The sequence below is a fragment of the Aythya fuligula genome, chromosome 24, assembly GCF_009819795.1.
Source record: "Aythya fuligula isolate bAytFul2 chromosome 24, bAytFul2.pri, whole genome shotgun sequence".
Lineage (NCBI taxonomy): Eukaryota > Metazoa > Chordata > Aves > Anseriformes > Anatidae > Aythya > Aythya fuligula.
Window position 1 is genome coordinate 3,456,837 of NC_045582.1, and position 27,519 is coordinate 3,484,355.

The 27,519-nt window shown below is 55.4% G+C and overlaps 2 protein-coding genes across 3 annotated transcripts in view; both read right to left on the reverse strand.

Moving 5' to 3' along the window:
- Nucleotides 1-236: 236 nt before the first annotated feature.
- Nucleotides 237-10,036, reverse strand: DCAF7 (DDB1 and CUL4 associated factor 7). The gene is made up of 7 exons (XM_032202628.1): nt 9,693-10,036; nt 4,478-4,636; nt 3,966-4,077; nt 2,772-2,890; nt 1,926-2,135; nt 1,221-1,338; nt 237-634 (listed from the first exon to the last, which is right to left on the reverse strand). The coding sequence occupies exons 1-7, from the start codon at nt 9,828-9,830 to the stop codon at nt 462-464; spliced, it is 1,029 nt and encodes a 342-aa protein (XP_032058519.1). The 5' UTR covers nt 9,831-10,036; the 3' UTR covers nt 237-461.
- Nucleotides 10,037-10,704: 668 nt separating this feature from the next.
- KCNH6 (potassium voltage-gated channel subfamily H member 6) overlaps nt 10,705-27,519 on the reverse strand; it is a 30,956-nt gene continuing 14,141 nt past the window's right edge. The window contains exons 5-16 of one of the 2 annotated variants that reach the window (XM_032202778.1): nt 26,078-26,390; nt 24,394-24,605; nt 19,661-20,089; nt 18,473-18,872; nt 18,033-18,232; nt 16,090-16,342; nt 15,423-15,616; nt 14,909-15,008; nt 14,335-14,622; nt 13,771-13,951; nt 12,431-12,629; nt 10,705-12,068 (exon numbers count right to left, since the gene is read on the reverse strand). In XM_032202778.1, the coding sequence (XP_032058669.1) occupies nt 11,781-12,068; nt 12,431-12,629; nt 13,771-13,951; nt 14,335-14,622; nt 14,909-15,008; nt 15,423-15,616; nt 16,090-16,342; nt 18,033-18,232; nt 18,473-18,872; nt 19,661-20,089; nt 24,394-24,605; nt 26,078-26,390 (3,057 nt within the window). In that variant the 3' untranslated portion in view covers nt 10,705-11,780. The remainder of the gene's footprint in view (nt 12,069-12,430; nt 12,630-13,770; nt 13,952-14,334; nt 14,623-14,908; nt 15,009-15,422; nt 15,617-16,089; nt 16,343-18,032; nt 18,233-18,472; nt 18,873-19,660; nt 20,090-24,393; nt 24,606-26,077; nt 26,391-27,519) is intronic. The other variant, XM_032202779.1, reaches the window with a different exon arrangement.

Genomic DNA, 27,519 nt, shown 5'->3' on the forward strand with positions numbered 1-27,519 from the left:
CAAATGTTTAAACAGTTGAGAGGCAGCAACAACAGGAATGATAGATTCCTGCCAAGGTGGCTGTTAACATCACCGTCTTTTTCCCCACCTTGTTTTGCACTTGCATCTATCGAACTAGTTAGATGTGCTGCCCCAGCTGGCTGACAAACACGTGGACATACGCAGCAACTGAAAGCCTGCAAGCTTATTAACACAGTCAAACAAATATACAGAACTTTAACTGAAGAAAAAAAAAAAAAAAAAAAGAAAACCAGAACCCAAAAGGTCCAAGAGGCTCAGCATGTCTCTGCATTTTAGAGTCTTGGGGACAGGGAACACCTGTCCTTGATTCTTGTAACAGTTTCTTGGAACAGTAGATGCAAAGCAACAACAGATACTGGCCACTTGACTCGTGTTGTTCTTACTTTAGAGGGGAGGGGAAATTATACGGCCTTGCCTCAATTTGGCATGAAGCAGTAACGTTACACTCTCAAAATCTCCAGGCAGTTGTTGTAGCAGATAGCTATCCAGTCTGGCTGAGTCGATGCCCACTGTACATTGTTGATTTCTCCCTCTGCTGTATAGGCCAAGATAGGGTCCTCAATGGCACGAGGCATTTGCTGGATGTCCCAGATGAGAGCCTGATGGTCATCCGCTGCACAAGAAAACAAAATAAGTAGAATCAAAGCATTACGGAATCTCCCTACATGGGATCTCCCTAATATGGGTGTAGTAGAAGCAGCTAGATAGAATATGGCTGTTGCAGTCCAGGTAAGAAATCAAGATGGAGGTACAGTGGTGCAGCTGTTCTCCAACAAAACCAGCCCACCTCTTTGGATAATTACGTGTTATCCAGGACAGTTATAAACCAAACAATCAGTGGAACTCCAATTGAAAATATTTAAGAAGTAGCTTGCAAAAAAAAAAAAACACAAACAAACAAACAAAAAAAAACATTAAAAAGCATGGAAAATAGAATAGCTTAGCCAACAGAGATGCACAGTTTGGTCACTGTGCTCACTATTGCCATCCAATAAGCAGGCATCTATTTCCGTAAGCTTTTTAGGAAAGTCTCTAATAAAGGACTTCTAAATCACTTATAATCTTTAGCAAAAGGCAGTAAGAGAAGTGCATTAACTTTTTGGAAGAAAGGATTTTGCAAATGTAATGGAAAGCTCCCAAGCAGAGATTCACTAATGTAGACGGCGAGAGATCGATCTGGAATCTCTTTCCACACCTACCTGCTGTACAAATATGGCAGGAAGAATGAGGCGCCCAAGCAATTCCATTTACACACGCTCTGTGGTTGTTTAACCTGGCAACAGGAGTGCAGGGAACTCTGACATCTAGAATCACAACCTTCAGAAACAAAACAACAAAGTTCATAATTGGCATTTTTTCTTTTTTCCTCCAGAAATCAAGAAGATTTGAACTAAGGCTGTGAAGACTCTCCCAAAGGGTGCACCTGGCAAGCACACACTGTTCTCACAGAATAGTTTCTAGCTGGTCAGCAAATTGTGTGCATCTCAAGAAGAGTCAGGCCTCACCAGGAGGGCTTGTGAGGTATGAGAACATGGCAAATGAATTATGCTTCCCTGAAGCAGCACAGGCGACAAACTAAGGTACACTGCCTTATGCAATGAACTGAGAAAGAACAGGATGACTACAGTACTTGCATTTATGATTTTAAGGGAAAGCTGTTGCCCAACTGGCTCACGGACCCCTCTTAAAAAAATCAGCTGAAATATTTAGGAGCCCCAGAGATCTCCAAGTTTATAATGCCAGTTACCTTTAACTCCTACTGAAATTACTAAAATAAGAAGTGGTCCTTAATCATACTCCACATAACAACATTGCCCTCTTCCTTCAAAAGTTAAGAAATGAAGGGCCAAGCAACCTCCCAAAAATCCCAGCCAGTAGCACCCCCAGGAGAGCTAGTGCCTCACCTCCATGCCATCCATGGCCATCGTAGCAAGATAGTTGGGATCCTGCTTGTTCCAGCAAAGACGCAGCAATGGATGGTGCTGTGGGTCTTCATAAATGATGGTGCTGTGTTCCAGATGACGGAGATCGAACATCCTCACCGAGCCATCTGCACCAACTGAAGCGAACATATCTCTTCCACCACCTGCACGGCTAAATGCTATGTCATACACCTGCTCGGCACCAGGGCAGAGAAAAACACAATGTCAGTTTTAGTCAGTGCACTGCCCCCTAATTCACAGCAAAATGGATTTTCCGTATGAATAGCAGAACTAGTAGTGACATTTTCTGTTAAATGCTTGAGCTTCCTAGCTAGTTTTTAAGTCACTATGTTTGCCAAAGGGAAGGGGGAAAAAACAACTAGTCACGTCATTACAGGATTATTCACTGAAACCGAACATATTTGTTTTCCAGACTCAGATTTTGTTAAAATGAAAGAATCCTGTAAGCTGTTTATTGCCTTTGATATCCAGTTGATTACAATTCCAGTTTGGTGCTTTATCTCATTTTTCTAAAATATTCTAGAGCATAATCTAGTAAGACAAACATATTCTCAAGCCCAGATTTGATGACGAGTAAACAGAGCAGTAGCCAACAGAACAGCTTTAATCAGTTTGTAACGTATAAAACCTGTATATCTGAGCTATAACTAATGCATATCAAAACCATACATCTTAAATTTTAAATTTAAAACATTAAATTTTTGGATAATCAGATTTCTCAAGAAAAAACAAAAAACACAGAAAAGCCCTTTTCCTTGTCTGCTGCTTTAAATATATGCAATGTAAACAACCAAATGAAGCCATCACCTCTTTGTCATGCGCAATAAGTTGGGTCTTAACATGGCCAGAGACCAGATTTACTCTTCCAAGAACCTGCCCTGTCTCCAGACCCCAGATAGTGCAGGTCGTGTCAATACTAGAAGTACCTGAAACAAAAAGGCTTCTGTTAGCAAAATGAATATTCTTAATACGATAATTTGTGAGAATTTTGCTAATGACTTGCTCCATTAGTGTAATAGCCTCTGACATCTACAGATCAGAATAGCTGCAAGAGCAGCATACAATTAAAATCAAGAATGCCAACCAGCCAGCAATCTGCCATGCATTTAAATGACCCAAACCTTTTAGCTGCGGAAAGAGTCTTTCACACAGGAATAAAGTGTAAATAGCTCATGTCTGCTTCAATCTATGCAGAAGCCTGATGCAGATCTGGGATGAACTTCCCCATCCTTTAAGTCTCATGCACATGTCAAAACCAAAGCCTAATCCTAGAATTGCAATAGCACATCGTTATTAACTGATTGCTTCTGTGGACTGAAGGTGGGGCTAGCAGTAAAGCTCTTAAGAGAGGAGCAATGCAACACAGAAAAAATAAATCATGTAGTAAGTAATTACTAAGACACATTATCAGTGTTAATCTCTGGGCAAATCCCCCTGACATGAACGGCTGTCCTCTGCTGGAAAACAAACCTCTGCTGAATCAGTCATCATGGATTGACAATTTCTCCCAAAGGCTAAAATTAAGCCTTAAGCATTCAGCCCCCTTCTCCAACTGAATTAAGGGCTCCTGCCATTGAAATGATTTTCAGAAATAAAAAGCTTGGTATGGAGTTTTCTAACCACTCCAGAACACACTGGGTAAGTCACAGGAGTTCACGTCCACTTTTACTCAGCACTGGAACACCAGCCCCAAAGGCTGATAGCTCCTATCTGCAAGGTAGGAACAACTGAGGCAGCAAAGGAACGCCCCTAACCCAACCTCCGTAGAGGAGGGGCCACCTTTCAACATAAAAAAAAAAGGTCCCCAAGAGCTGTCTTTTTTTTTCTTCTTTTTTCAAAACCCAAGACAATGGCAGTTTCTCCAACATACAAATTTGTCTGCTTGTTAGTTACCAGAGTGCTGATTGCAATGACAGCAGTCGGGCACATCTGGGATTTCACCAGCCTGGATTCAGAAGCGTGTCTTTCACACCAACAGCTGCAGCGTTTTGTCAGTCTCACCTAGGAGGTACGGATCCACTTCATTCCAATCAAACGATGTTAGCGGAGCACAGAAATCAGAGTTCTTGTTATTGTTCAGCAAACACTCCAGCCGGGTCTCTGTTTCACCCACCTTTAGGAAAAGCAAAACACCTGACTGAAATAGAAACATCACGCGACTCGTTCCACTTGTACTTCCAACACAGAGCGCTAATCCCGGCTTTCTTTCCCTCAGCTTTACAGCCTAACTGTCTGGAAAACACAATCACCACCTCTGTCTTCAATCAGGTGATTAAAACAGCAATTACCACCGTAATTCTGCCTTTCCTACAGTCTTTGTATTTAGTAGCATTATTACTGCAGCTAAGAAAAACTTATTCAGTGCTCTGCCTTCATTTTGTGTCTTCACCTTCACACTGCAGCAAGCACAAGACACCATGAAAGGAAAGTCAAAAATCTGGTCTCAAGTACAAAAGGAGATAACTCCGCAGCAGTCAGTATCAGAGGTCTCTCCCCGGGGAGGATTTACTCACTCTCCACACACGCAGGTAGTCACCGCTGGTTGCCAGCAGGTCTGGGTAGACTCCCTTGGTGTCCGGGATCCACATCAGCTTTGTGGTGGGGTAGGGGTGATCAAAGGTGTTCCTGCAAATGAACTCCGAGCTCTCTTCATCCAAACCAACAAGCTGCACCTGTAAGAAGCCACATTCAAAAGAAAGAGAAAGCATTTTTAACAGAAGAATCATTTATAATTAGTGCATTAGGACAGCGTATTTCAGAAGGATGCTTTCTGGAACCTCAAGGACAATTACAAAAGACAATTAATCATGGCAATGGAATGAGAAATCTTCAAAGCTGTGCTTATATGCCCAGCTGGGAAGCAAAGTGAAGTACCCATCCTCACCACAGCGCTGTACTTGGAAGATGTGATCTTAAGTGAAGCAAAATCCCAGCCCCAAGGACTGAAGCCCACCCTTCTCTTCCACACACTGCACCAGATCCCACCAGCCAACTCTCAGGCTGCTCTCAGTGTCACAGGAGCTAACACAGCCTGCCACAGCTGCACCAAAGGAGAACACGGATTAATCCCACCTGGTGTCAGAAAGCAAAGAGAATTCAAACTTGGGAAAAAAAGGAGGGGGAAGAGAAAACATCAACAAAATTATTCTAGTGTTTTGTGTGAAAAGACCAAGAAAGGGCCTGCTGAAAGATTTTAGGCAGCTGATCTCCGAATTAGTATTTTTCTTCCCATGGTAATGTGATAGAGGGAAGGGCAGACAAGAAGCTATCTCCACATAGCTCGGTCATGACAGCACCTGAAATAATGCTGGTAGTCCCAGACATGATGTTATTAGAAAAATATTGACATGTCAGAAAGCGCTCAGAGAACAATACGGTGCTGGGAGGAGGTGTTTACCTAGCAGTGCCTACAAGACCTAAACAGGATGAGAGCCCCACTGTGCTGAGCGCTGCTCGAACACAAACACTGCGAGGACGACTCATTGCAAGCAGTTTGTAAGCTGCTCACAGTGGGAACTTCCTAATACTTTCCACACTGCAGCTTCCTCCTGGAAACCGTGGCTTAATAGACTTATTCTAAGATGTTTATCTGCACAATTCCTAAATATTCTGGCATATGCAATTCAGTTCATGAACTACACATTTGAAGTAGGCTGGAAATCACCACGTTTCCCCCCAGACACACAACAGCACACCTCCACAGTCCAGTTACGAGTCCACTTAGGGATGCTCCTAACAAATGCGACCCTTGCCGCTTGTCAAACTGAAGATCCATCCCTTCCACCCTGTAAGAGACCCTAGAAGACATCAAACCAAGCCTCTAAAACCAGGCCACGTCTGCCTCGCACTCCCCTCACTGCAGCTGCTCCACTTCACAGCCCACCACGAACCAGCCCCGCATCTCCCGGTCTTCTGAAGCGATTGACAGAAAGCTCCAACTCCTTTAGGGCTCAGGAATGCTAAGCGGATTTCACAAAGGAAGCAAATTGTCCTTGGTCACAGAAAATCTTGCGGCAAGGTCAGAATCAGAAGACAAACGACTTGTAATCATTTCTTTCCCTTTGCTTATGCTGTTTGCAGCTCAACGTGCGGGCATTAAGCCGGTCCGAAGCAATCAACATTCCCCAACCAGAGGCAGATCTCAGACAGCAGAGGACTCGCTTTCCTGGTGCGAACTGACAGATCCCCACCCTGCATGATCACGTTTAACCCCTCTGCAGAAAGAGCAGTGCCAGCCAACCCCTTGGTGACCTTTGACGTTTTTCAGCGCAGGCCAGGTTGGAGAACAAGAAGCCCACCGAGGACACGAGACCTCCTGGCACCTGATGCTGACTGTGGGACCCAGCAGCAGCAAACACCGCTGGAGCAGCTCTGCTCTCTCCTAGCTCAGCACATTCAGAGGTCTGACTCTTCTCCTCGGACCCGATCACAAGCAGCGACTACAGAACCCCTCCGGCCATGCTCTCGGTGGAGGCTGCAGAGAACGATGGGGTTTATTTTCGGGATGCTGCCCGTACGAGAGCCCAGTCTCTCCCTCCTGCAAGAGAGGTGAGATCTGCTGCTGTCAACTACTGCATGAAGCAGTGCCTGAAGCCGAGACCAGAAAAGCCTGAGGAGATGCTAAAACCAAAGTAATCGTCAGGCAGGAGACAATCTGAGCCGTTCTGCATCTACCTGTCACTCGTCCCGGTGGGGAAAGGAGGACAAGGGGGGGTTCAACCTCCATGAGCTTTGCAATTACGCTGCGATGGCAGCCAGGAATGCTGTGTAATTATTTCATTTCTCCCATAGATCACGATATGCTGCAATTGGATTTGTTTTCCTACCGCTGTCCATCAAGTCGCTGTGATCGACTTGTCTTTGCAACCCTAAACCTTACAGAAAAATAAAAACCACAGCCCCCTGGTAAAGCAACCACACCAAACGCTCCCTGATCTGAGGCACTGTGCAGGAGAAGGTGGCACCTCTGTCCTCCAGGTACAGCCTGCAATCAGCCTGCCTGCTCCTTTCCACAGATCACTCCTGATCCCCGAAACCACGCTCAGGAGCCTGCAGCTGCCTCCCATCACACCAGCAATCTGCGAGGTGTTCTAAAGCCTAGCAGCAGTTTGCTAATCCAAGGCGTTCAGGAAAAGCCAGCCTAAATAATTTCAGCTCTTCCCACTGTGTCCTTCTACCAGGGAACGATCGGTGCAGGTGTAGGAGCTGAAGCAGAACTCCCCTGGGGTTCAGAGAGATCCTGGCAATCAGCTCCCTCCTGTGCCCTCCAGCTTCTTAGTCGTAGGGGAATTAAAGCGGTTAGGAGAGTCTGGGAATTGGGGACAGCAGGAGATTGGGGTTCTGCAGCCAGTAGAACTGAATCCCCCACAAATGAGAGGTGCAAAGAGACCTTTTGTGCATGTAGCCGCACGTACTTGGAGCTCTGGTAATTACTACAGAAATGGAAAGTCCCCAAAATGAAGGGGACAAGAATCTGTCCTCTTCCTTTCACAGCCCCAACAGAAAACGCTGCTACCACAAATGCTTGGTGCACTAAATCTTTTTTAAAACACCTTAAAAAAATATAAATAAAACAGGAGAGTAACAAGGAAAAACTATATTGACCTATTTGGTTACGTTTTCAGCAAGCTAGAATTGCTATTCCAGTCTGGGCTTTGGAAGGAAGGAAGGAAGTCGGTTATTTAGAACAAAACACCGCAGCAACAGGAACAGAAATGTTTGGTGCTTGTCAAAAGCCTCCAAAGGTATCCGAGTGCAAAGAGAAAGCTGAAATGAAAGTGAGTTTTCGTTAGCCTTTTGATTGGTCCCACCTGCAAGGGTATTTTGATGTCAGAATTTGGCAACGTAAAACATCTCAACCGTGCAGGGCAGCTTCGGCAAGAGGACAAAGCTTCCACACGTGCCTGACAAGACTTAAATTCCCACTTATCTCAGAACTCGGGTTGAAAAAAAACTGCTCTAAGCACATTATGGGCTACTTGGGACACCTTCAGTCCTTTCCCTGTGTTACCTCAGTTTTACCACTCCCACGGACAGAGGCTGGAGCTGAGAGAACTCACAGCGAGCGTGCTCCCAGCACGCCCACGCAGGGTCTGTCCCAACCTGGAGCCTGAAGCCGTTCCCCGAGGGTTTGAGCATCCCCTAAAAGTTTCAGCAAAGCGCTGAGAGCCTCGGAGAGACACCACGAAGAGCGTGCAAATAACTGAGCACTCCCAAGCTCCCTCTGGTCTCCAAAGGGAAGACACCACCAATGCTCTGAGCACCAATTTGACTTTATCCAGGAGGGCTCTACTTGTCATCACCTACCTACAGCAGAAGGCTCTACTGAAAACACCTTAAAAAACCCCAAACCCCACCCCTCACCACACAAAAAATCCAGCACCCTTTAAGGATCACAGCAAACCACCTCAACAAACTGAAGGCCACGTTTCGCTGTGTTGTTGTACAAACTGAATTTTTAATCACCCATTTTCTGTACTTCCAGCCCGGCAACTCAGCCTCGCACAATTACTCTCCTGCTGTTCACACCGCGCTGCATAAATACAGAATGAGGTGCTCGGAGGGACCAGAGTCATCAGGATTGTGAGTCCTGAGTCACTGAGGTCAGGAGAAGCTCTGGGGAATATTTACAGACGGGTCATTTACACAGCCCTACAGAGCTTGTCTGCACCAACTAAGTGTAAAGGATAAAAAAAAGTGGCTGACTCAACTGCCTTTATGGTGGAAGCCTGAGCTGAAAAGCAGACTCGATAACGCTGTGATTGGGAATAATAATCCCCAGGGAATGACCCAAAGTGAAAAGCACCAGAAATGTGTCCCTTATTAGCCAACTCCACCACTTCTAAACAAAATACTCACAGGTTGGTGATTCGGCCTTTAAAGAAAGGGGAAGTTTTGGAGCTCAGCGAGCTGCCATCCCCAACACCCCGATGGGGCTCAACTCATTCGTAGCTGGTCACTGACCGGGCTGCAGCGCGCTGTGAGCATCCCGCCAGGACTGCTGCAGGTGCAGTAACTGAAGCGCTCCCAGAGGTGTCACCTGCCTTCGGATCACCCCTCATGACATCCCAGCACAACACCAACTTTTGGCCTAATTTTCTCCATTAAGCGGCTCGACAAAGCTACAAAGCACCACGCTATAAACACAGAGAGCTCTATTTGCAACAGCTTCAGCTTCACACAACTTTCTGCATGCTCTACAGCTGGGTTTATTTCCTCATCCCTCCTCTGCTCGTATGCATTCATCACCCAGACCAATGCATTAAAGGCTGTCGAGAAACGAAGGGTTTAATTTGAAGAGCCGGCCACCTCTCTGCTACCTGCACAAGGTGCCCTGCTTCGATCCAACCGCACGCTTCATGTCAGCGTTGCTCTCAGAGACGAGCAAAGGCACCGAGGGCTTACAGCCTCATGAAAAAGCCCCCCCAGCAACCTTCCACGAGGAGAACGAACGGTAGAACAGGCGTAACGCTGCTGACACAGCCTCAGCCCAGCTCACACGCTCCCAGCCTCGAGTCCTGGCCGAAAACTTTCCCCACAAAACCCAGACACGCCGAGGGGGATTGAGACCACTGAGGAGACCTCTCTGCGAGCAGCACCCCCCCCACAGACCCCCCCCCAGCCCCCCAAACCCCACAGGGAAGGGCCCAACGGGGGGGAGGGAACCCCAAAAAAAAACCCCGGGCCCTTTTTTTTTTTTTGGGGGGGGGGGGCCGTGCCCGTGCCCACCTTGTTGTTGTACTCCTCCACGAAGCTGCCCAGCGCCAGGCGGAACCGTTTGTCGGGCCGCACGCTCCAGTTCATGGCGTACACGGTCCATGGCGCCTCGTACTTGTAGATCTCCTTCCGCTTGCCGTGCAGCGACATGGCGGGGCCGGGGGGGCGACGGGAGGGGGGAAAAACGAACCGGGACGGGACCGGGAGCGGGACCCCGGGCTGGGCTGGGCCCTGCCGAGGGGAAGGGCCCGGGGCAGGCGCTGGGCCCGGCCTCGGAGGCGGCGGGGAGCGGGGCGAGGCCGCGGCGCCCCCAGGCCCGGCCTCAGACGCCCGGCGGCGGCCGGTTGGGATTCGGGCCCCTCACACAACGGGAGCGGAAGCCGCGCGCGGAGGCCCGCCCTCTGAGCACGGGTTGGGCGGCTCTGCTGTCCATTAGCCAGGCGGGCGGCTATTGGGTGGAACGCACGCCCGTTTGGCGCCGCGCGGTATCCTATTGGTCGGTTTGCCCTTCCCTTGCCGGGAGAACCTACCGCGGAGGGTGGTCCCGCCCTAGAGGGAGGCCGCGCTCGTTCTCGGCAGCGCATTGGCTGCAAGGGGTCGCAGTGGCGCGAGGCGGGCTCTCGAGCCCTTCTTGACAGCCGATTGGCTGGAAGCGCTGTCCGTCACCCCAGCCCGAGGCCCGCTTCGGGCGCTCCCTGGGGTCGCGAGTTCGAATCCCGTCTCCGCCGAGAGGCGGGGGGGGGGGGGGGGTTGGTCTGTAATTAGCCCAGGGTTAATTACGGGGCTTTACTGCCAGTAACACCAAGCAGCCCGGCTTCTTAGGAAGCTCCTGCCTGGAGCCGGACAGGCTGGGGCACAGTGCCTGGCTTCAGCCCCTCATGGCGGGGCAGGTGGTGCCTGGGTGCGGCACCAGGGTGCGGGTCTGGGTGCTCCCTTGGGTGCTGCTCCCTTGGGTGCTGCTCCCTTGGGTGCTGCCCATTGGTGAATTTACACGTACTCCCAACAAACACAGCTGCAATCCTCGTTAGGTGCCAAAAACATCTTTATTAGCAAAGTGTACACTAAAACTCCAGAGAAAGAGACGCTCACAGTTTGACTACTCTCAAAGGGAGCTCAATACGTTACTTGAGCAGGCGGCCTAGGACTGTCACAGCATCTAACCGAACAGCGAGGCGGCAGTGCTAAGTGGGCTTCTCCTACGGGGGACGCTGTGGGAGTCTGCCAGGGACAGGGCTGAGGAGGAGGAAGCATCTATCAAACCTTTATCAAAAGAGAGAAGCTGGGAGGACGGGCTGGAGATGAGGTGTCTGGGACTTTTCGGCTTTCTGGGATTGTGCTTTTGAGTTTTGTGCTTTATGGCCAGGCCGGTGACCAGCTGGGTTCCTACAGGGATTGGTGAGATGCGTGTTGGGGTTTGCAAGGCGCGGTTGGCCTTGCTGGAGAAGTCAGTGCCCTAGGACTCGTGCTGAAGCGTGCTGAAGTGGCGGGGGTTGTTGGCTCTCAGTGTCTCGGTGGCCATCAGGTAGGACAGGGATAGCTTCTGTCCTCTGTCCTTGTCCTGGGCTTCCCACCTGCAGCTCCCCCCAGTACCGCGCTGTGGAGATCTCCTCCTCCTCTGGTTGACTCCCCTTTATTTTGTGGTGCCCACAGGCTCCGCTGGGCTGAGCCCAGTACCAACGCAATGGTCCCGGCTCCGAAGAGCTGACAGCAAAGCGCCCTCGCAGCTGAGAGCCACGGATTTGCTCCCCTCCAGTCGCTGTGGCTCACTCGGCTTTGTGCTGCTCTCGAGAGGAAGCCTTGGCAAGGAAGAGGCGGTGGGTGCTGCTTGGCCTAGCCAGCCTGTTGGTGGCCGTCAGAAAGAACTGCTCTGGGTTCGCTATAATGTGCAAATGAAATCTACTCTATGGAAACCGCTGGAAAACGTTGATCTTGGAAGCCAGCCACTCTACTCTTCCTTTCACGGTGGCAGAAGACAGCTACAAATGATACCCCTGAGCCAACGGCATTGTCCTCCGTCTTACCCCTGCAGTCAAAATCAACATCAACTGACCGAGCTCACAGTTGAGGTTCCTCTTGACTTGCTTCGCAGCCCCCACATCTCTAACTTCCAGGAAGCACTGGGTCGGAGAGGTGTCTCTGAATGTCCTGGTGCTCGGAAGATGCCTCCAAGTGCTCAGGGAGGGAAGGGAACCGAGAGCCCCGCAAGAGTCCCTGGGTGTTTGGTGCCCTTTGGTGGGGAGGCTCTGGGTTGGGGAGAGGTGGGGAATGGTGCTCCTGTTCGGAGTAGACCGTCATGGTTTCATCGGACGCCACGGTGAGGTGCATCCCGCTTGACAAGGAGTCCCTGGATTTCAAGTGGAACTTTTCCACCTCCGTGTAGCTTGGGTTCTGGTGGGAAAGGAGGAACCAGGTGGCTTATGGCAAAAGCAAAACATAGTCATGCTTTCTCCTCACCCCATCAGGTCTCAACCCCTTCAAAATGTTATTTTGGGCTTGGGGAAGCCTAAGAGCAGAGGAACCCACCCCATTCCCTACTGACTGGGAAACCTGGAAGCGCTGCGCCCACAAATCAGGGGCAGAAGCATCCCCAAGTCGATCTTCTCTGGTGTCAGGACCCCTGGGCTTTGCCTGGATCCCAGCAAACTTAGCTGTGTTCTGCATGCAGGAGAGAACTACTGGCCCTCCGGGGCTCATCCTTTGGGGGCAGCAGGAAGCTCGGTGGGTGCTGAGCCAGGACGGGGTGGCCTTACCTGCCCCAGGGCCGTCTGCTCCTCATCCTCCAGGGGTGCGCAGGGTGCGAGCGGCTCCAGGCTCCGCGGGACGATGCCGTACATGGCCAGGTTGTGCGAGGACGGCGAGATGGGGCTGTAGGCGGGCGGCACTTGGGACAGCTGGCGCTGCAGGAGCTGGAGGATTATATTAATGTCTGACGACATCCTGGACTCCAGCCTGGGGACAGAGCAGCCCAGCGTTAGCTCAGTGCGTCCCGCTGCACCCCGTCAGAGCCGGACCCATGGTGGGGCGGGGAAGAGGTGCTGATTCGGCTGCCTGCGGGTGCTGCTGCTCTGCCTGGTGCTGCTTGGGGAGATTTTTAGCAGAGCGTCAAACCAGTGCTGCCACAGAGAGGTCGGTCCTGCCGCCTCTCTCCTGCCACGCTCAATTTTCCCCTGCCTGGTTTTATTTTTTTTGCGGAGCCAAACCGGGATCTGGAGCAGGGAACTGAGCAAAGTTAAAACTATCCCGGAGGGGGGGAAAAAACGTAGTGGTTAGTTTTAACCTGGATCAATTCTGCAGGCCAGCTGCCTGTGCTGACAAATGGGAGCAAGATGGGTTGGTGCCAACCTTTCTGAATGGAGTAATGGAGGGAAAAGGAAAAGCAGAATAAGCCCCTTCCTTCTGCCTTGTCCTAACCCTAGGTGAAACGAGCAACACCGGCAGCCGTGGGCACAGCACTCCTTGCAGGCAGTAGCCCTGGTAGTGCTATCAGAGCAGATGGGAGGTCTGGCTCCTGCTGCTGGGGCTGGCACCTTGGTGAGACACCGAAATATGTGCACAGGCACTGGGGTGAAGTGAGATTAACATGTGCAGCACTGTGGATGGGAGAGCTGGCTGCTCGTGTGGGTGCTGCCTGGGGCCTTTAAACCCATGTTTCCAGTGCAGCCTCCTCCTTTTTATTCAAAAATCTTGTCCTTTTTCTTATTTAGAAGGCAACGATGTGCATGAGGAGTTTTGCAGCTCTTTGCAAGAGGAAGAGGAGGCCTGCAAAGGGCTCAGGCTGTGAGCCTGGGGGTGTTTTCATGTCTGTGGTTGCATCAAGCCTGGAGGCAGTGGCAGAGCAGCGGATGCCAGGAGTGATGGGACAGCAGAGACGAGGTGCTGGGCTGCAGCCCAGGCTGAGACTTGTAGTTGAGAAGTTGCTGCATTTACAAATCACCTCCACCTCTTCCCCAAGGACTGCAGAGTCCCAGAGGGTCAGGAGGTGGCATCTGCTGCACACAGAGCCTGGTGCAGCCACCCTTGGAGAGCAGGAGAAGGTGATGACCTGGATTTCCCCCTCCCCAGGTGCTCTCCAACCCTGTGCCCTGCCCACCTGCTGAGCTGAGCCTGCAGGAGCTCCAGCCTGGACTCGATCTGCCCTGGCCTGTAGTCGCTGTGCAGGGGGATGTCCCGTGAGCTGTGCACCAGGGAGACGTGCTGCAGGGGCTCCGGGTGGTGGTTCGGCCTTCGGTCTTCCCAGAAGGTGAACATGTTGGGGATATCCAGGGGGGTGGCTGGAAGGAGAGAAGACCCCTCAGCACCTCTGATTTGCGTCCCCCAGCTCCCTGGCATGGAGATGCTCCAGGGCCCAGCACCCAGCGTGTTCATGGAAAGCCACCCCCTGACATACACGGTGCTCAGGGGGAGTCCAGCACCCTGGCAGCTGAGGTGCTTATGGGGATCCATCACCCTGGGCACCCAAGGTGCTCATGAGCAGTCCACCACAGTGGCACCCACCACATTTATGGAATCTGCTACCTCCTGTGTGGCCCAGCACAGATCTGGCCTCTTGGGACAGCTCCAAGAGGGGTCCCTGGGTGCTAGGAGAAACCCCATGGCACCAGAGTTTCTCCTAACATCCTTTCTTCCACTCTCCTACCAGCTGCAGATGTCCTACCTGTGTAGGACTGGCTGCTCTCCGCCGCCTGCTTGCCGACCTCCGTGCTGCTGGCGTTGGCAGTGATGAGGCTGAGCGTGGGCAGAGCAAAATCATCCTTTTTGGATGCGGGGAAGGGCTCAGCTTTCGTGGGGCTGCTGGGCTTGGCCTCGTCGTCGCTGGTCTGGGAGCAGGGGGTGGTGCTGCTGCCCAGGTCATCCCACTGGTCCTTACTCAGCGGGTCCTGCGGGTTGGTGAGCTCTGAGTAGGTGTGATACTGCTCAGCATCAGAGGTGCCCGCGTCTGGGTCTGTGGGGCAGCACAACAGGTTAATTGGGGGGGTGGCACAGTGGTAAAATCAGCCCCCGTCTCCTCTAGGGTGCCTGTAGGGCCAGGGCATCCTAAGGAGAAGGAGGGAAGGCAGCGTGGATGTCAGTGTGGGGACGTAGAGGGACAGATGCACCGCTTTGGGGTGCCTGCCAGGGCAGTGACTGAATGGCAAATCCCGCTCCCTGGCTCTGCCAATGCTTTGGGCTGCGGAGCTGGCACGGGGCCGGGGATGGCCGGGGCATGGCGAGGGAGGCAGGGGACTCACCGGGCTTGTTGGGCTGGCAGAGGGAGTGCTTGCGTCGGCGCACGCGCCGGTAGGTGCAGTCGTACTCCTCGCTGAGCGGTGTGCGGGGAACGCTGTCTGCCTAAGGGACAAGAGGGGCTGGTCACCAGGACAAGGTGCCATGGCCCACCCATGGGTCCTGCGGCCCATCCGTGGGTGCCAGGGCCCATCCGTGAGTGTCACAGTCCATCCATGGGTGTCACAGTCCATCCACGGGTCCTGTGTCCCATCTATGGGTGCCAGGTCCCATCCATAGGTGCCACTGCCCAACCACCATCCTTCTAGGCCCGGTCTCCAGCCACCTCTGTCCCTTCTTCACTTCCCCATCCCACACAGCAACTCCTGGGCTGGTGGCAGAGCTCAAAGGACCCCAAAGGCTGGCCTGAGAGCTCAGAGACTGAGCGAGGAGCACAGGCTGACGTCCTCACTTCATCCCTCCGACTGGCCAAATTGAAGGCATTGACTGGCCCATCCCTGGGACACCCCTGGCACTCACATCTCGCAGGTTGAAGGTGATCTCTAAGTTGCTCCAGAAGTTGTCGGAGAAGGCCGGGTACATGTCCAAAACCTCCAGCAGGTCCTCCCGCTGGATCTTGTGCAAGTCGCAGTAGGTCAGGGCCCTCACGTCGGCGTTCGACTTCCCTGGGCGGGCATAGAGGCTGATGGGCTCCCCGAAGATGTCGTTCTTCCCTGTGCCAACAGACAGCTCGTTAGGGAGAGGTGGGGGCCCACCCCAGCTCTGCTGGACCAGGATACCTCACTTAGGGGCTTGGGGACAAGGGGGTGCCCAGAAACCCCGACCCTGACTGTGGATGTGGAGATTACACCATGACACCACCACTGATGGGGAGACCAAGCCAGCAGTAAGAGCTGGGGACTGCTGAACCCTGCTATCTGTCTTCAGTACTTTGGGGCCTCTCCCCAGCATCTCCAGGCAATCCTCCATCCTATGTTCACTGGTATGGTGACCAGCTGGATGATGAGGAACAGCCTTTCCTTCTCCAGGACTTGGAGAAGCCCTCTGCCCCTCACCTGCCACCTTTTGTCCATTGCTCATCACCCTTTACCTCGCATTTTTTGTCCATTGCCCTTCACCCATCACCCATCACCCTTTGCCCCTCGCCCAGCGCCCCTTGCTCTCCCAGAAGGAAGGACTTCTCCACCTAGGATGGCCACCACAATGTCTTCCCTCAGGATCTCAATGGAGCCCCGGGAGATGAAGTAGAGCGTGGTGAGGACGTCCCCGTAGTGCACCAGGGTGTCTCCGGGCGGCGCGTGGGTCGTCTTGAACTTCATGGCCAGGGCTCGCAGGCAGCCTTTGCTGGCCCCTCGGAAAGCCTTGCAGTTCTGCAGCAGCGTGCGGTTGAGGTGGAGGCAGATGTCTGCCTGCAGGCAGTCGGGGAAGCCCTTCAGCACCTGCAGAGAGCGAGGCAGAGATGCCCTCACACCCCTGTCCCCAGGAAGGACGGCCACGGTCCTGCCCATCCCGGGGTGCTGCATGTTGTGGCCAAATGGGGAGCCCCCGAAAAGCCAAATCCCAAAGCTGGGGACATGTTCTGAGCAATGGGGACATGTTCGTCCACCCTTGGTGGATGCCTGCTGTCCCTGGCTTGTACCACCTGTGCCACACTCCTGAGCAATAAATAATAATAATAACCAAATGAATCTATTTATACCCTCTGGTGGCATATCCCCCTTTCATCTCTCCACCCACTGATCTTGGCTGAATGAGAGCGCAAACTGGTAACGAGGTGCTGTCCTAATTAAACAGCACCTGCCTGAACGCCAAGGAGCAGCACAGGCCAGTTGTGTGCAGCAACAGCTGAATATACCCGTGGCAAACACCTCTCCTCGAGCAAAAGCTGAACCTGAAGGTGAAATCAAGGTAAAACTCGCGACACGGAGAAAGTCGCTGCCACCGAGGGCTTTGAATGCCTGCTCTGGATGCCTTGGTTTGGATGCCTGGTTAGGATGCCTTAGTTTCCCTACTGGGAAATTGGGGGCGGACGCTTCGATCGGGACGTGGGATGATTGATCAGAGTGTATCGTGTCTTAGCAGCATCCAGCAGGAGCTGGTGTGAGCGGTGGCACGTCCAAGCTCAGCTCATCGCAGGGGATTTGTGCCAGGCCCTGAGCTTTGTGGGGTGCTGTGGCTTCATTTCCAGTTACTGCCACAGACATCCAGCTCAGGGTGTTCCCTCCATGGGAGAGGGATAACCTCAGGCTCTCCCAGCAGCAAAGCTCCCAGCGCTGCCCAGTTTATTGAGGCAGCAGCTGTTGAATTAATGCAAATCTGTCCCCCGGTAGTGCTCAAGGATGGAGGAGGATCAAGTCTTAGAAAAAAAAAAAGGAGGATGAGCTGGGAACGAGCGGGTTAGCAGCCTGGTGAGGGCTGAAAGTTGGGGAGCACCAGGTGCCACCTTTCTCCTCGCCTTGCCCCTTCTCATTCCTCTCTGCCTTGCAGCTGGCTGAGCCAGCATGTTTGTGCACAGGACCCCATGGCCAAGAGCTGAGTCCTTCCACCCCGAGACCACCCCGAGACCACCCCGGGCTGAGCCCCCCCTGCAACCCCACGGTGCCTTGGTGCCATCCAAGCCTTCCCACCAGGCTCCGAGCCCCGGCGCCTCTCCAGCGTGGCTCCTCCATTGATCCCCCCTTTGCTAACAAACAGCTGCCTCTCTGGGCTCTAATTAAAATGGATTGAGGTTTATTTAAATGCCCTCCTTTCCCTGCCGCTGAGAGCGGGATGCACTTTGCTTAGCAACCGGCAGCGTGGAGAGGAGCTGGATCGATCCCGGCTCTGCGGCACCAGCAGACACTGTCCTGAAAGCGCTTGGCGCCGACGGGGGCTCTGAGCTCCTCGCTGGCACCAAAGCAGCCCTCCAGCCGAGAAATGTTATCGTGGGCCTGGAATGGAGGGATGGATAGATGGGGGGCAAAAGGAGAAAGGGGAAAAATAGGGAAAGAGGGCTGACAGACTCCCTTCAGCCTCCCAAATCTCCTGCCTCCTCTCTACCCTGATCAAAAAGGTGGACACGTTTGGGTGGGCTCCCAGAATCAGGATGAGGTGCTGCATGAATCGGGGGCCTCCCCCTGCCGCACTCACCGCGTTCATGTCAATGCCGTTGGTGTAGGACCAGGCGTGCTGGAAATACTCCTCCAGGCGCTGGCGGAGGGGGTTGGGGATCTGGTGGAAGCGGATGAACTCCTTCACCCGCAGCATCTGCGTGTGGTAGCGGGCCGTGCCCGAGTACAGCCGCTGGATGATGGCGGAGACGTTGCCGAAGATGCTGGCGTACATCAGAGCTGCAACGAGAGGGCAGGACTCAGGGGGCCATGGGGAGATGCATACCCAACCACCACAGACTGCAAGCAGCAGGTTCCCAAATCCCCTATTTCTATTCCCTCATCCTCTGTGCACAAGAGGCACGGGCAGAGGGAGATCCTCTCCAAAACCCCACGTGCTGCAGCCTTGTGGCTGTCCCCCCACGTCACCCCACAGCAGCCCCTCCAAGCTCCGGGGCAGGGCCAGGGCCAGGCACTCACAGCCTATGAGCATGACGCAGATGGAGAAGATCTTCTCCGAGTTGGTGTTGGGCGAGACGTTGCCGAAGCCCACGCTGGTGAGGCTGCTGAAGGTGAAGTAGAGGGCAGTGACGTATTTATCCTTGATGGACGGGCCGGAGGAGAGGTCGCTGTCGTTGTAGCGTTTGCCGATTTGGTCGCCCAGGTTGTCCAGCCAGCCGATCTTGTGCTCCATGTAGGGCCGCTCCACGTTGCCGATGGCGTACCAGATGCAGGCCAGCCAGTGGGCGATGAGGGCGAAGGTACACATGAGCAGGAAGAGCACGGCCGCCCCGTACTCCGAGTAGCGGTCCAGCTTGCGGGCCACGCGGACCAGGCGCAGCAGCCGGGCGGTCTTCAGGAGGCCGATGAGGGTGGTGGTCTGCGGGGCAGAGCAGAGACTGCTCAGGGACAAGCAGGGGATAAATGTGGCCAAAGGCGTGTCTCCAGTCTATCCATGCCGGCTTTGAAGGCTAAAAAGGCACTTTGAGAGCATGAATCACTTGTCCTGGAGGTGACACCTGAAAGAGGCTAGGTGGATCATGCCACAAAATGGATGGCTTCCCTCCGCTGACTGGGCAGGGAAGGAGCCCTGGGATTACAGGCGAGCAAGTGAGAGGAGCCAAGGCCAATCTCATGTTTCCTGATGGGTCCTCACCTTCTGTAGGTGAGGACATCCCAGAATGACTGCCTTTCACCCCATCCCATGGGCTCTGAGCCATGGTGGGGCCTCCAGGTAGCACAGTAACAACAGACCCATCCCACTGCCTACATTTTGAGTCTGGCTTGAAATGCAAGCCCAAATTCATCCTTGCCGATGTGTGAGGCTGGTCCCTAAACTGAGCTCCTGGCCTGCTGTGCTGGGTGAGCCCCGGGCTGTCTCCCCTGCAAGGAGAGCAGGTCCAGTTGGACATTATCTTAGCTTATAGTAGGGTCTGCATGGCTGCCTGACCCTTTGCAAATAAAAACCCAGCTTCCAGCTGCTTAATAAAAACCTGTTAAACATCCTTGCTCATCCCTCTGACCATCTCCTTGCAGAAGACCCAGTACAGTAAAACCACCAGACCCAGTACAACCTATCCTCCCACTGCTTGCATTAACCCATCCATACCCCTCTCGTTCTCTCCCCTAAAATCCCTCTCCCCGTCCCTCCACGAGTCCTCTCCTCACCTCGTCAGAGCCGGAGCGGAAGATGAGCAGGTCGAAGGGGATGGCGGCCACCATGTCGATGAGGAACCAGCCCTTGAAGTAGTGGATGGCGATCTTGCCGGGGTGGCTCACCACCTCGTCGTTGATGTTGACGTAGGTGGTGCGGAAGTTGATGACAATGTCCACGATGAACATGATGTCCACGATGAGGTCAATGATGTTGAGCGGGTCGCAGGAGTAGCTGCAGTTCCAGTGCTTCTCCTCCACCTGCTCCTCGTTGAGCAGAAAGGCGGCCGAGTAGGGGGTGAAGACGGCCGTGTAGATGACCAGCAGCAGGATGAGCCAGTCCCACACGGCCTTGAAGGGACTGTAGTGCAGGATGGTCCATCGGTGGATGCGCGGTGCCTGTAGCTTGTACTCAGGGAGGACGTCGGCCCCCAGGGACAGCACCTGCCAGGAGATGGGCATGAGAAGGACATGGAGACCAGGAGGGAGGTTGGACAAGGCCGGGAGCCCGGTGAGGGTTTCCCTTGTGCTGGTAGGGCAGCAGGGAGCATGCAGTGGGGTTTCTACACCTATTTCACTTCAATTGCCTTCATGTGTGTCTGTCCAGGAGGCCACAAGGTGAGGTGACCACTGTGGCTGGCACCAAGGTCTGCCCAGCTCCTTGGCCAGCTCTGATGGCTGGAGGACCCTCGGGGCAGGCATTTTTCCAATTTACACCCTTGAGACCCACACTGGCAGGGAGGACAGTGCCTCCTATCATGCCTCCTTGTGCCCTCAGCTCAGTGCCACCAGCCCAGGAGCTGCTGGGTGTCCCCACCACAGGGGACAACAAGCCTGGAGATGCAGTCCCATGGCTGTGCCCCCAAGGGTGATGGCACATTAAGCATCCTGCAAGCCTCGTGTGATGCCTTTCTTGGTCACAGCAGGACCTTCCTCTCAATGTCCCTCTGGGACAGAGGGGACAGCTGGGGCCACCCACAGCAAAACCTGGCCTCGGGCAGTGCCCATTTCCCATCTGAGCATCCTCAGGGAGGGGACAACCTGTGACCACCGAGGGGCACACACCATTGCACACGCACAGCCAGCCTGCCGCATTGTCACACGCCCTGGATTTGTCTTTCCTCCTGGGGACACAATCCCACAGCACCGGTGAGTCCTCCCATGTCCCAGTTTCCCCCTCCAGGCCCACCACCAGCTCCTGGTGGGCTCTGAAGCCACCTTGGGGACACAACACAAGGTTTTGGGGACCGAGAGGGATGGGGCTGTCCTACTTTGGATGCTGAGACGGTGGCATGAAGGGGGTTATTTGGAGTTGGGGGCAGCCAGATCCTCCCTGCCTGTCCTTTACACTCTGTTGTCCCTTGGGTGTCCCCACAGTGCCCACCACCCGTGCCACCCATAGAGGAGAACAAGGGGCATCCCCGCATGGAGGCCCCAGCAAAACAGGTGCGATTAGGTGCCAGCCTACAATATCTGTCCCCGAGGAGAGAGTAGGACCCATGCCGATCCCACATCCCACCAGCAGCCCCATATACCCTGAGGTGGTGATGGGCACCACCACGACTCTGCCAACAGCTCCGGAGGAAGGGCTGGATCCTTCAAGGCTACCCGAGGGCTCCTGCTGCTGTGACCCCGCACAGATCTGGCCCCACAGCCCCTTCCCACCACGTCCTCAGCTCCTACCTGCCTGCGGCTTGCCCGGCGCCCTGGGTGGCAGCTGACCCGCGGTGAGGTCCGGGTGTCCCCCATGGGGGTCCCCAGCCCCATGCGCCCACGCAGCGACCGGCGCGGGGGGCGCAGGACCGGGACCGCGGCATCGCCCGCGCAGGCACGCACGCGCTTGGCCGGGCGGGCGGGAGGCATGCGGCTGCGAAGGGCATTCGGGAGCCCAGCGTGGATTAATCAAACCCGATCGATGCTGGGGCCCCCGTGGGGACGAGAGCGCCAATGGGGCCGCGGGAGCTGCCGACGTGGCCGGCGGATGGAGAGGGAGGGATAGGAAAAGTGACTGAAATGCAATCGTTGCGGAGGGGAGTGAGGCACCGGGTGGGCTTGGGGAATGGTTCCCGTGGGGACAAAGCGATGCTGCTGGAATTTTTGGTCCCCAAGCTGAGATGTGTCCCGCAGACCCCAAATGGGCTCCTGCGCCTTGTGTCTGGGAAAGCTGGTGATGCTGCCACCCTTGTAGCCAAATTGCCCTGCCTGGCTGGGAGCAGCTCGGTGAGGCCAGTCCCAAATCTGAGCACCTCGAGTGTTGTTCCCTGTGCTCAGATGCCTGCTGTGCGCCCCTGCTCCTGGCACCTGGCTCCTGCAGCTGGAGCAAGAGTGGGTCGAGCCCCCTTAGTTTCCAGGCAGGGATTAATAAAAAAAGGACAACCACAAAGATTTGAGGCAGAAAAGGGAAAAGAAACAACCGGCAAAAGTGCAACTAAAGCAACCCAGAGGTAGGGAATGCCTTCAGCCTTGTCCCCGAGGGCTGTGGGTTGCACCCCTCAGTGGCCTGGGTGGCTCAGGGAGTGTCCAAGGGTGGCAGTGCCGGCTGTCCCCCATGGTGACTCCACAGGGTGCGCCTTCCCCCGTCCACTTTTCCCTGCACTTACCGGCTTCAGCTGCAGCCGCAGGCTCATGCTGGGGGTGCAGGGTGCTGGTGCTGGGTGCGAGAGGTGGCCGTGGGAGGGAGGAGGAGGAGGAGGGAGGAGGGAGCAGGGTGTGTGTGGGCTGTGGGTGATGGAGGGGGGGCCCTGATGGCCCCGGATGACCCAGGCCACTGCTTGCTCCCTGTGGGGCTCAGGGCAGAGCAGGTGTAGCCCCCCCTTCTTTCTTTGCCCCATGCAGGGGGATGGGGATGAGGAGGGGGACACCAAGCTGGGGAGGGGGACACACCAGAGCCACCAGGACACCCTCAAGCAAAGGGACAGGGCAGGATCAGGCCCATGGTGCTGGCTGCAGGCAGGCACTGGCCTTCCCCCCCTCTCTGCTCTTTACCCTCTGGTGCAAATCCTGACACCACTCAGCACCTCCACCCCTGTTCCCCATCACCCCCTGACCAACTCCACATCCTTCCCCCTTCCCTGGGGACCCGGAGAGGTGCCACCCACAAAACAAGACCCCAAGCTGGTGGCGCTGACCCCTCAGCACCCGAGCGCCTCCAGCCACGTAGGCTGAGCCCGGCGCACTCATTGCACTTGTGACCGACCCTCCTGCCTGCCCCGAGCAGCCACTGCCTGCCTCTCCCTGCTGCCAGCCGGTATTTTTAGATGCCGTCAGCCACGTCTCGCCTCTGTCTCTGCCTCGCTGTGAATTATTTAGAGGGCAGGAGCAAGGAGCTGTGGCGTGGTGGGAGGCATGGGGTGAGGATGGGCAGGATGCTTGGGTCCCCTGAAGCCATAGGGAGATGCAATGGGGAGGAGAGGTCTGTCCCGTCCCGTCCTGTCCCGTCCCGTCCCATCCCATCCCATCCCATCCCATCCCATCCCATCCCGACATGGAGGCCACTCGCCATCCTGCTGCAGCCTTCAGGGCTGGTCCCCAGGTCTCTGTGGTCACCCCCAGATCAGAGGGGTGCGGGCTGACAGGAACAAGCCAAAGCAGCGAAAACAGGGAACAAACCTAAAAACCATCCCATGCTGTTTGGGGAGAGCCCATCCGCCCCCCATGGAGGACACGAGGTGGAAAGTTTCCTGGCACCAAGCTCCTGGAAGGGAAGATCTGCTCTGAAGGAGCAAACTGCCAAACCCTGGGGCTTTTTTGGGCTCAGATGGCTGCATTTTCATTAAATTAGCCCTCAGCTGCTCCTAGCAGTGGTGGGAGGTGCCCTTGGATGTATTTTGCACACCACAGCTCCCCCGTGCCTCAGTTTCCCCACTGGTAACAGATCCTGACCAGGGCTGTGGGACGCAGCAGCACCTCCCACGTGCACCAAAACGCCCCCTTCCCTGCTCACACCGTGGCTTGGCATCTCCCTGGCCTTTTAATTAACTCGCTGCCCCAACGTCATTATTTCCCCATGGGGATTTAAAAATAATTCCCTTCCTGTGCATAGAAGGAGGGCAGGCAGCTGTGGGTCACAGACACCGTGGGCAGGTGACAGCAGGGTCGGCCCTCGCCACTTGGCGTCCTGTTCCTCCTCACACCCATGCCACCACGTCCCACGGCCAGGGCCAGCAGGGAGCTCGGTCCTTCTGGGGACAGGGCAGCGCCGTGTGTTTGCCTTGTGGTGACAGTCCGGGGACACACTGTGGTGACAGGTTGATGCCATGTGTGTTCACCACGGTGACAGCGTGGCGTCATGCGTGTCCCCTGCAGTGACAGCGCAGCATCACACGTGTTGGTGACAGCGCAGTGCCACGTGTGCCTGGTTCGGTGACAGTGCAGTGCCACCTGCTGTCTCCCAGGGGATCCGTGGGGTCCCCAGCTGAGCACACGAGGGCCACTGGTGCCACGGGGACAGCCAGAGCCTCCCCTGCAAATGAACCATGGGCACATGCAGGCACACGTGTGTGTCCCCTTCATGGCCACCATCATGCCCGTGTCCCTCTGGGCACAAATTACCCTTAAAAAGTGATTCAGGAAAAAAAAAAAAGTATATTAAAACATTCAGAGGAAAAGATGAAAATCAAATGCTGAGATGCTGCCCAGGGTGGAAACTCCAGGTATCGCTGCCCTCTCCTCCCAAAGCCACTGGAATGGCCGTGACCATGTCCTGGTGGCAGTGCCACCACCCCAGTGCCATCTCAGTGCCCACGTACCTGCGTGACCTTCTCGGTGACATTCTGCGTGCGCTCCATCACCTTGTGGGGCGCGATGATCTCGATCTCGGTGGTGGAGCCCGAGCGGTGCTTCTCCAGGTTGAACTCCACGAAGTTGAGCGTGAACTGGGGGATCTGGCTGATGGTCCGGTACTTCATCAGGTCCGAGTCCGAGGTGGAGTTCGGGGGGTTGGGTTTGACGTGGGAAGCCTCTGAAACAGGATGGAGAGGAGCGTTGAGGAGGGTGGCGAGGGCAGGAGCAGATTTGCAGAGCTCTAACCTCGGTGCGGGACCACCACGGGGTGCCACCAGAAGGCACTGACCAGGCCATAAAGGCTTGGCTTCTTTGGGGTGGCTTCTGACGTGGGATGCCCAACCCAAGACACCCGAGGGGGGCTGTTTTTCAGGCACATCACCCATCTTCTCACCATTAAACCTCCTTCAGGGGGCTCGGATGGGATGCCAAAATGCGGAGGCACCCAACGTGCTGTGCTACCCCTGAAGATCGTGGTGGGTTCAGGACCGGTCCCAACGAGACCCACCAGGGAGGGATGTCAGGAGCTGGTATGAAAGCAGATGAAGGGGAAGGTGGGCGTCCTCCACCCCTGCATACTCCAGCATGACCCACACAGCTCCTCAGTTCCTCGCCTTGGCTCGTGGCCACCAAAGTGAGCCAGGAGATGGGCAATGTCCCCACCCAGACACCTCCTCCTCCCTCAGTTCTCCCGAAGAAGAGCTGTGGTGGGCTTGGGGTCACCGTGCTGCGGGGGCTGGATCCCACCTGGTTTTCCTCCCTGCCTCACCCTGGTGCAGGACCAGGGAGGAAGTCCCAGAGGCACCAGCTTGGTCTGGCCCATGGCAGTGTGTACCCACAGAGGTTCTCGTGCACACACCCGGGGGTTCGGGAACATCCCCAACACCACAACCAGTCTGTCCCACCCCCTCCATCTCCTACGGGCAGGGCTGGGTTATTTTTTCAGTTTTTTACCCCTTCGATCCCCTACATTCTGACATCACCCCAAGAGGTGTCATGGGCAGGAGGTGCTGAAGACCCCGTGAAGGTGCCCTCCTGCTGCCACCCTCCTCCTGCCCGCTCAGCCCCTCTGTGCCGTGCCCCCTCCTGAGGTCCGTAACTTGTGACTATTTGAGGACCACGATCCCCCACCCCATTTCCTCAAGCCAAACACCGCATGCTGATCTCTCCCCATCCCCAATTATTGAAGCTTCCCTTGCCTGCCCTCCACCTTATTTAGCATCACGTCTCTACGAGAACAAGAGGTCCGAACGTGAACACGGGGTGGAGGCGCGTTTCCTCCCACCTGGCTGCTGTCCCCTCCACCTCCAACATGGGGACATCACTCACGGGGCCATCACACTGCCTGCTGTCCCCTTCCCTCCCTCCTGGCCAGGTGGGATGGCATCGAGATGCCTCTCACCCAGGGCAGCCAAACGCAACCTTACACAGTCTATGGCCCACGCGCAACGCCACCGATGCTCTACGACCTGCCTACGCAGGGAAGCACGCCAAGATCAGCGGGTTTGAGGGAGGAGACCCCACTTAATCTCCACTTTGCAGAGGAAAAAGCAGTGCAAGGTAAGAGACCTCCCCCCCCGAGACGTGCCGGTGGCCCCTGGGGCCGTCGCTCCCGCAGTAGGACCGAAAACTCCGGGGTTTTTCCCCTACCTGAGTTTGCCCTCCTTTCCCTGAATTTTCTCTGGAACTCAGACCTCGCAGCCTCAAAGTTGTCCAAGGAGGAGACCCTGCGGAGGCTGTGGAAGCTGCCCCCGGGGCGAGACCGAATGAAACCCCACGCAGAGTACGGCCCTCGCGGGCCCAGCGAGGGAGGCTCCTGTTTCGGGGACGAGTGTTGTAAGGTGGGGTCGGCCTCCAGGCTCGGCCTCCTCTCCTTTTCCAGGAGGGATTCGGTCTCTGACTGCACACAGTTCTCCTTGGGCGATGTCTTCAAGTCCCTCAAAATCAGGGAGTCGCCACCGGGCTTTAAGACAGCCGGGAGAAAGGGTTTTATTAGAAGGAGTCCTCGCGTGCTGGGGGGAAGGAGGGAGCTGGGGAGGTAAGAGGAGGGGCAGGGGGCCGGGAAGCGCTGCGGTTCCCCCGTTCAGCTCCAGCTTGGACCAGAACCGAGGGTGCTTTGCGGTGGGGGTGACCGAGCCCTCGGGGACGTGGCAGTCCCGGGACGGTGCCAGGAGCCGGCTCGCACGGCCACGGGGCTGTTTGCAAGGCGTAGCTGGAAGCAGGCAGAGCAAGAAGAGAAGAGGAGACCCTAAGGGTGGGTTTGCCTGGAGCACCTGCCCTGCAGCGCTCTTTCCTGAGGTGTCCCCGTGTCCCACCACCGGTCCTGCCTTTCCCTCGCCCCTTGCAGGAGCTCAGGCCACCACGGCGGGTGGGTGCCCGGGGTCCTGTGCTGCTGTCCGTCCTGGGGAAGGGATGTGCTCTGCACCGGGAAGCCCTGGAGATGCTGCTGGGTTTGCAAATTCAGCCCTATGAGGTCCTCCCTCTCCTCCAGAGCCCCTCAGCCATTGCTAAAGGTTCCTCCCCGGGGACCTAAAGAGCTTCCAGCCTTTAACGGCCTCTGCAGGGAGGAGCACAAAGCCACCACCTTTTGGGGCAGAATCCTTCGGGTCCATGCAGCCATGCCCGTGGCTGGGACTGGGGCTTTGAGAGCATGCCCGAGGCACGGTGCAGCACTCCTCACCATCCCCAAGGGCCTTACTGCAGGTTGTAGGACGTGGTGACCAGTGGGGCTGGCTGTCCCTGCTCCTTCCAGGCTCTCCCCACTTGGACCAGGCTCCACCAGAGCGCTGGATCGTCAGGACGTCCTCAGGGTGCATCTTCCACGCGTGTGCCCCCGAAACGCTGCAGTGCACCACGCGGCTTCACCGTGGGGCGCCCAGAGCCTTTAGCAGCACTGGCGGGTGTGGGACCAACGTACCCAGAGCAGCTGACAGCACTACGGATGCCTTCAGCTCGCCACAAGCACAACCTGAGAGAAGACATGCACCTCCCGCCTTCCCCAAGCTGTGATTTTGGGAAGCAGCTGTATCCAGGCTGTCCGGATACACCCAGCGCAGCAACCACCTCGTGCCTGGGGATGCCTCAGCAGAGCG